The following is a 9,161-nucleotide window of genomic DNA, read 5'->3' on the forward strand; positions in this document are numbered from 1 at the left end:
TTACACCTAGGGCACAATGGGCCTATGAAAGAACACAGTTATATACTTTTGGTTCCAAGATTGTCTATTTACTGTGCATTTGTTTCTTTTTGTCCCTTTAACAGAATGCATCGAGGCACTGTCAGGAGCACATCTCAGAATTCACACCTCTTGCCTGTCTGAAAAGCCCAAGATACAGGAGCAGTGACTGCAGCAATTCCCCAGCAAGAAGGTCTAATTCTCATTCTAAAAAAATGATGTTTACGCACTGGAGAGGCGTTGATTATTCAGTACTTCCATCTGTCTTTGGCTATTCCAATAAGCATTGCCATTCCAGTGCAGGCTACCACTACAGTGGGTCAGGTTTGGAAACGTCTATATGACAGAACACCAAGTCAAGCCTTTAAAAACTGTATTTTTGTTTATTTCTTTTTTCAGAAACAAACATGTCACAGAAATATATTAAATTATACGTGGCTTCTGCTGTCTGAGGTAGTGTTCAGACAAACAGGATCAAGAGCTAGAAGTATGAACCCTTCCAGGCCAATAGGCCTCTTTTTATGTTTTGAACTACTGGAGCAATGAACAATCTGCACAGTCTGGTACTGTGAGACTGGTAGCACTGAAAATTGTCTTCATCCTGTGTCAAGACTTCCATGCATTTACTGCTTCTGTCACCTTTAGTAATTTTCTTTGTTACTTGAAGTGCATAGTTTCAGTCAGTGACCTACATTTTGAGATCAACAGTTTTAATTTTCAGCCAGAAGCAATGACCTCAGTTATCTCAAATGAAAGTCTCTTAAAGCGTATTTAACAAGTACTGTTTCTGATTTTCCTCTGTCCTTTTTCTTTCTTTGCTCTTTCTGTAGAACAAACTGGTGTTTCCTCTGTGCAAATCTGCTTTCAAGAAACACTCTCTAATGTTCACTTTCTTGTAAGTGGCCAAATCAGGGCTATGTTTGGTTTTCAGTTAGTTTTCCCCTGTAGAAATATAGGCAATACAATCCTTGTTAGAGTATGCACACACTATATGAAGTCAAGTTGGCTGTTCAGTTGGTAAATATCATCAGTGTTGGTATCTACTTAAGAACTGAATGTAAGCATTTTGCCTAAAAGGTCTTTGAATTTGTCAAAGATGCAGATTACCTGGTGTTCCCACTTCCTCTCCCTGTAATTGTAAAATATACATAGCAGAAAGTATTAAGCTTTTTTTTTTTTTTTGACACAGTTTGTTGGGTTTTTTTCCTTAAAAGAAGAAAAGTTGTTTTTCCAAATGAGCATCTTTTACTATCTGGATTCATCCTCTTAATTTTGACTTTTTTTGTGTGTTTGTATGGTTAAATACTGGCTAAGTGGCTTGGTAGATGTATTACAAAGCACGCAGCTGTTAGCTTTTGCAAACAAACCACAAGGTGGCACACGGCTGTTGACTAACAGTTGAATCGTAGTTGGGATATAGAAACCAGTTTGACTGCAAGGATTCTGTTTTAATTACTTTAAGAATGACAGCCAACTTGCACTTCTGTTTTCTCTGCTACGTTTATTTTACCTTGTACTAATTCAACTATTAGCAGTGTCCTTGTCTTGTTTCTTTAGTCCAGTGTTTTATTTTGGGGTGCAGAAATATCTGAAGGAGTAATCAGATTTCAGTGAGTTTCAGCCTGATGGTTAGAACTGGTTAATAACCATCCTCATTCAATACCTCTGTGAGGACATTAGCTAAAAATTTATTTCAGTGTGAAAACAAAATATTTGGAATCAGACCTGCAGCCTTTATTGGAAGACCTGGCCAAGACATTTTTAGTTGTCTTTAAAATGGACTAGGGTGGCAGAGAAGAATTTTTTCCCTTTTTGTGTTTAAACAAAAATAACCAGACAAAATAAATTTACTTCCCAATTTAATTTTTAATAAAAGGAAAACCAACTTACTAGGAAATTTTCCTCACAGTATTCCAAGTGATTTTTGCATTAAACGGACAGAGAATTATTATTAAAATGCCCTGGGTCAAGCAGAGATTGTCAAGTGATTTGTGAAATCTTCAGTATACCAAAGATAACAGAATTTTACAAAGTCTAATGGTGAGCACCACAGACAAATGTTTTGTATCATATAACATATAGCACTTTTAAGTTTCAAAGAATGTCCTTATAGCAGTAGCATTTTGAAATACATACACATGTGTGGGTGTGTGTACATATACTTGCCATTGCAGACTTGAATGTTGGTCAGTTAGAACCGTCCCCTACATAAAACACTGGTGTATATATTTTTAAAAAGTTAATATGGGTATAAATTTTATACCAGTAGCAGTGACAAATTTCTTGTGTGTAGTTAACAAATTATTTGTAATGTATTTTTTAGAAATCTTAAAATTGCCTTTGCACTGAAATATTTTTCATACTGTAGCTATTTATAAATCTGTTTTACGCATACATTTGTTAACACACCATTTCTATTTTTTTTAAGTATATGTTTTGAAGGCTTTTTTTATACCTATGAGTTTTGGCCACTTAAATTTAGCCTAGAGTGGAGTTGTGGCTGAATGTTAAAATTCTAATGAATGTCAAATTAGAAGTACAAGTCTGTTGCTCTGTCAGTTTCATCCAAATTATTGATGTTTTGTTGAGATTTGTGGTAGCTTGATTAGAGCGCTGTGCTTGCAGTGCTGTTCTATTATAGTGAGCTTTTTTACTCTACAAAGCCTCCTGCTTTTTTACTTTGTGAGTTCTGTCTTTTAGCCTTAAGTAAGGATATTTTTGCTTGATGTTTTTGAAATGCTGCATTCCTGTTCTGCCTAGTAACAAAGCAGTTCATTGCAAACTTCATGTAGCCCTGAGCTTCGAAATTATTGACAACATTGTTCAGGCTTAAACACCAATATACATGCTTAAGAAATTTTAGTTAAAGATGACATTTTTTTGGAGGAGAAAGAATGCTTTGATTTAGCAATACTTTTCCCTTTAAAGGTTGGTGCTGTTTGTTAAAATAGACCATTTAATGGAAAAAACATAAAACATCAACTCAGCTTCACTTGATGTGTTTTTGCTTCAGTTCCTGTTACTATTGCCATTCAAACTTAGTCCACTACAGCAGGTGTAAACTTGGAGTTTCACTGTAAATGGATCAGATGATACAAAGATGAAAAGTAGAAGTTAGAACAAAATGCGTTATAGTGTTTATTATGGATGGGACACTGAAAGGAGACAAATTTTTATGTATCAAGAAAAAAAGAATTAAAGAGGAAAAGTCTAAAAATCTGTATAACTTTCTAACTTGCCTTGTTTAAATTGTTGCAGCTTTAACAGCATAATGTCTCCATAACTGCTTCTATAAATATCTTGAAACTGGTAAGCGCTAACCAAATGTATGTGAAGACTTTGAAAGTATTCGAGCTTTTTGGCCACTGAAGTTCATATATACCTGCAGTGGCATGTGGCAAAAGATCTTTTTCATTTTACCATGTACAATAATTGTTTGTTCAGCCACTTAATGTAAAAGCTTACAGTTTACTTTCTTGCTTGCATTAGCCTGTTTGTCTTTACCCAACTGGCTTGCAAAAATAAAAGGAAAAAATTGTTTAATTGAGGAACTGCACTACTTTTCTTTTGGAAGCCAGTGGGGTCATTGTGCTCATGCTACTGTCTCTGCTAAAAAAGCTTTAATGGAAATTTGTGAAAGTATTACAAAAGTGAAAACGTATGTGATTCTACTTTGCAGAATAATCAAAAATCAGTTTATATAGCTTTAATTTTTTACCTTATGAAGATTCACAGGATTTCAACTTGTGTTGTCTTGGACATATTCTTTGCATTTTAGATGTCCTTTCATGATTTAATGTAAAGTAGAATCTGAGGAAGTTGCTGTATGGGGGCTGGGGGTAGTTATCTGTGCATTAAACATTAAAGATGTCTGTAGTCATCAGCACCAAATACTGACACTTATTTTTAATTGTACAATTATAGGTGCGTTTATTTGAAAATAAATCAGCCTTCAAATCTAATGGTTAGATTATTCTATACTACTTGATTTATTTTATTTGAAGAGTCAGTGTGTGAATACATTACTGTAAAGTTTCTTTTCAGTGCTATTTTTAACTTTTATTTCCATAGACAACCAAATATAACTTGTTTATATTCATTCACAGTTTGGATCCTTATGTAGAATATATAAGCAGGAGACATGAATCTGCTTGCAATAAATATAAACATCCAAGACTGGTTTAAGTTTGCTCACAAATAATTACAATAATTCTAGTATGAATATGAGATGGTTTCATATTAGTCTGTAATAAAATGTAAGTAGATAACAGAAAACAAAATGAGTGTTTGATTCTGTTATTGAATATGCTTGTAGTCACCCTCATTTCTCCTCATACTGGAGAGGGTCCAGCAGAAGCCACAACGATGATAAAGGGTCTGGAGCATCTCTTTTATGAGGAGAGACTGTGGGAGCTTGGCCAGTTTAGTCTGGAAAAAAGAAGACTGAGAGGGGATCTTATTAATGCATATAAGTATCTCAGAGGTGGGTGCCAGACTCTTTTCAGTGGTGCCCAGTGACAGGACAAAGGACAATGTCCACAAACTAAAACCCAAGAAGTTTCACCTCAATATGAGGAAGATCTTCATACTCTGAGGGTGGCAGAGCACTGGAACTGGCTGCCCTGGGATATTGTGGAGTCTCCCTCTTTGAAAACATTCCAAACCCACCTTGATGAGTTTCTATGTCACCTGGTCTAGGTGACCCTGCCTTGGCAGGGGGGTTGGACCAGATGGTCTGCAGAGGTCCCTTGCAACCCTAACAATTCTGTGATTCTGTGATTTTCAGAGAGTGTATGTAGTCAGCTAAAAAAGCAAGCTAACAAAATGAAATTCAGAGAAGGCTGGAACATGAGCTGTGTGGGGGATTTGTTGAAAATTTAGTAGAAATTGGTACCAGTCCAGGAAAGCTTTGTTCCTCCTGCACAGATTGGGTAAGTGCTAAGATTCTTTCCAAAGTAAACTCATAAGCTACACATGAGAAGATCTGTATTTCCTTACAGTTCTGCTGTGCAAGGTATCCAGAGCTATTTCTTTTCTTTTGCAATGTTGTCAATTTACAGAAACTTTACTAAATTAAAAACAATGTGCTTTGCCATCTGAGTTGTTAGCAATGTTCATGGATTCTTACAGAAGAGGCTGAGTGCACAGAAAGACCATAATTTTCTTTCATTTGGTGATAGAGTATTTTCAGACTTGCTGTAGTTTCAAAACCATTACACACATTTTGTTTCTACTGAATGAGCTTCTGGAGAAGGTACTAGGAGGTAATGTATTTTATGGAAGATGTTTTTCCCTGTATTCATGCAAAAAGAATTAAAAATGCATGAATTGTAATTAGATAGGAATATCACATTGAAACTGGTTTTGAAAAAATGTGATCATGTATTGATTTCAGGAGGAACGCGGTAGCAAGAAGGACAAATTACCTCATAAGTACATAAATTTTTATTTTGCATACAAAAATACATTTACTTATTTAAACAAAAAAAGGAAAGTAATTTAAGTTCTGAACAGTATTCTAAATCCACTACTGTGTGTTTTCCATTAGCTCTTAAGTTATGCTCTTTTTAGTAAAACTTACATCATAGAATTAATTGAAAACTGTTTCTTATATTTTACAGTGAGGCTACACTTTTTTCTCCTATAAATGCAACACTGATGTATAAAATCTTTCCTGAAGGTTATCTTGATAGGAAATGAGATAGGTTGGAGACAGACTGAAGTTCCTTGGTTTTGTTTTCTGAGTACTTCGATTTCTTCAGGTGATACTCTACAGGAATTTAAAAACAGTATTTGACCATTCTATTAAAGCTTTGTTGTTGTGTGTTTCCATTGCAAATACTTACAGATCTATTAATTTTAATTTCATTCAAATGAAAACCCACACCTATATAAAGGCTTCATTTACACTGTGAAGTGATAGGGAGAAAGCCATGAAATCATTTCATTATACAGATCAGTTTATCAGATGCCTAATGTCCCCATCTAGGTTTAGATGTGTTTTTAACAGAAAATTACACTGTGTGATCTATTCTTTTTTTAAATGGCAAGTCTGCAGTAAATGAATAATGGTGACAATCATTTAAGTTTTTATTTTGCATTTAAAGGAGACAAATAGGAGTAGTATTCAATTTTAAACCACTAAAAGGCTTGTTGTTGTTTTCCATTATTCATTTTGGTTAAGAAATCTCATGGTGCATTGCGCTTTTAAAAATACATATGATGCAGTGTCCTGCTAGGTTCAGAGGCTGTTTGCATTGTATCAGGGAGAAATGTTAACACCCAGTCTCCTTATTTAATTTGGGAGAAGCTGATGAGCTGCTTGTTCCTAATGACGACACCAATGTTAAAAAGCACATCAACAACTTACCTCAAGATTTCAAATGTCTTTTGTAAAGATACTTCACAGTGAAATGTTAACCAAATTTGAAAGCTGGATCTTGCAATCTTATAAACACTGAGTTTTAGAAAAGAAGGAAAACAAATCTTGGTCTAAAGATCAAGATCGTCAGGTGGTATACACTGACTTTAATTTCAGAAAATAATTCCAACCAAGTAGCCAGCCTAGAAGAGCATTCTTCTAGGAAGTCCTGAATAGCTTGCTTCTAGGATGAATATAACTGCATAGCTAGAGAAAGTTGTCAGTATTAATTAGGTTGAGATTTAATTGCTTATTCCCAGCTATGAAGAGATACTGTGTATAATTTTATTCTGATAAAATTATAGCCAAGAAAAAATCTCTCTCCTCCTGAGGCATTTCAGGCACAAGATCATTTAACATTGATGCAGTGATAGAGCTTGTAACATTTGAGATTTACTTGGCTTTTAAGTGACTCTTCTTAGTCCAAATTATGAATTAGTTTAGCACAAAAGCAATGTTTGTGCATCATTGGGCTGAAAGGTACTGGTCCAGATGCAAAAAAGCTGAAGATTCTTCCACTGTAGATTGTATTGGAACATGAGTGAGGCTTCTCTCTGTCCTCTTGGATACGGCCTGCAGCAGATGATTTGGAAACCAGCTCTCTTGAATTGTTCATCTAGAGTTTGACCATGGTTTCAAATTTTAATGCCTACTCAAGTCTTGTTCTCCCTTTAGTTAGGAAATGGGATACATATGTTTACATTTCCCCTTTCTTGCCTCTTATGTAGTACCTGACATGCTGTAGTACCTCCCTTTCCCCCAGAATTCTATTTTAGCACACCAAGCTTAATTCTGAAAGGGAAAAAAAAACCACATTTCTTTTACATTTGAGCCAACATAGTCCCATACATGTTAACAAGAGCAATCTCTTTTTTTCATGCTCTCTCAGAGGAGCATTCAGCAGACCAACCAGCAGATTGGAAGCAACATGGTCACCACCACAACAGTTACTGCCTTGGTTGCTTCTATACAAAAAATACTTGAACACGTGCGCATAAACACCACAAACCATACCCCCCACCCCATCTCACGGGGGAGATAACCTTTCTCTTGCCTTCCTCCTGTTGCTTTTCCCAGGCATCTTTCTAAGCAAATTAACACTCAAAGTAAGCTCATCTATCCTTTTTTTTTTACTAAAATTGTGCACATTTTGGAAATTACCCTTCTCCCTAGTGAGTTCATTTCTGCTAGTTGTTATAAAAGCCTACACAGTCTCAGGGGACTTTTTGATATTTTTTTTGTTTCTTTATAAAAATTTGTTTATTTGAAAGTATTGGGAAAAAATAAAAGGAATTTTTAACCCACCTAATTTATTGCAAACTACCTGTATCCTATAATTTTGTCTTGAGTGACACATTACCTGACCACTCGTGTTTGAGGGTCTCCAGGGAGAATTTGTTTAAGAGTGATAGTATTTGTTAGACAAGAGAAAAGGTCCATTTTCATCCATACCCAAACATTTGAATCTAGCAAAGAAAGGGAAGGGCTATTTAAATTCTACTATCACTGCCGTCAAGGAAATTCTTACCTATATCTGAAAGATACATTTCCCTCATACTGATCTGGTTCTGCGTCAATCATGATTATATCCTTCAATTAACTTTGGGAAATATGATATTATCCTCAGCCCAGGAATCTTTCCATCATATCCTATCTGAATAATATTCATGCACTCAGCTTTGGCATTTTATGTTTTCAGATGTAGTTCATGAGAACCATCTGTCAACACTTTATTTCCAAATGTGTATGAACATTGAAATACAGAAAGTTGAGATAAAATCTTAATTTCACTGGCAACTAATCTTCTCATTTGAGAAGTCTCCACCCTTACTCATTGTTTGAGAGCTGTGGCTATTATAGAACAGCAAATAATTGGTTTCTAGAAGGTACTTGTGTTTTCCATAAGGTTAATATCCAACCACACTATTAACTTTTTAACTGTTTCAGTTTATGAAGATTTACATGCCCTTTACGTTTCACAGAGATGCACACTTACCAATCCTGGTATAATTAATTTTATATCCAGATACTGAGCCAAGACAGTATGTTTGGAACTACACTGATTTAGGGAGGAAAGTGGATGTTTTGCAAAGAAGTCAGGCTTCTGCTGCCAGGCACTATAGATCCCACAATACTCCCATCACTGATTTGTCTTCTTATCTATCTATATGTGGACATTACAGATGTTATATTAAAATATGTCAACTTAGGAGGTAGGAAAGTTAATTAGAGTGGCATAAAAATAAATTTCACCGATCCACAGTAGAGTTCAGGCATCCTCTCACATGGATTGACCTGTGAGAGGTCATTCATTCTGATGCATGTCAGTCATTCATTCTGATGAATGTCTATTTTGTACATTTGCACCTCACCTTTTATATTACTGTTCACAGACATTTCATCTTACTGCCATGTTACACCACTCTTCTAATAGGCTAGCAAATCCATTTATTCTCTCCACCACACCAGATGTATTCAAAACTAACATGCTCTAGTAATATTTTTAAAGAAAGTCCATGAGTTTTGTTCAGTCTCAAAAAATTTCCTTCCTTTACTATGAATCTTCATTGTTACATTTCAGCTGTTTCATGGTGCACAGCCCAAAACAGTGATCTAGTTTGTGCTTCCCACAGAACAAGACAGAATCACCTATGACTGAACTCCCCTCCTCATGTACTGCAGATCAAAGTACACCATGTGTCTAGTCCCACAAACTTTTCTA

At 35.4% G+C, this 9,161-nt stretch overlaps 1 protein-coding gene across 4 annotated transcripts in view; it reads left to right on the top strand.

The window, feature by feature from the left end:
• The window catches only part of ATP11A (ATPase phospholipid transporting 11A), a 112,650-nt gene extending 108,356 nt beyond the window's left edge, over window positions 1-4,294 (top strand). The window contains exon 29 of one of the 4 annotated variants that reach the window (XM_027640199.1): window positions 105-4,294. In XM_027640199.1, coding sequence (XP_027496000.1) covers window positions 105-362 — 258 coding nt within the window. In that variant the 3' untranslated portion in view covers window positions 363-4,294. The remainder of the gene's footprint in view (window positions 1-104) is intronic. The other 3 variants (XM_027640204.1, XM_027640212.1, XM_027640223.1) reach the window with 3 other exon arrangements.
• Window positions 4,295-9,161: the final 4,867 nt, after the last annotated feature.

The sequence above is a fragment of the Corapipo altera genome, unplaced genomic scaffold (assembly GCF_003945725.1).
Source record: "Corapipo altera isolate COAL_440 unplaced genomic scaffold, ASM394572v1 0, whole genome shotgun sequence".
In the NCBI taxonomy this organism is placed as follows: domain Eukaryota; kingdom Metazoa; phylum Chordata; class Aves; order Passeriformes; family Pipridae; genus Corapipo; species Corapipo altera.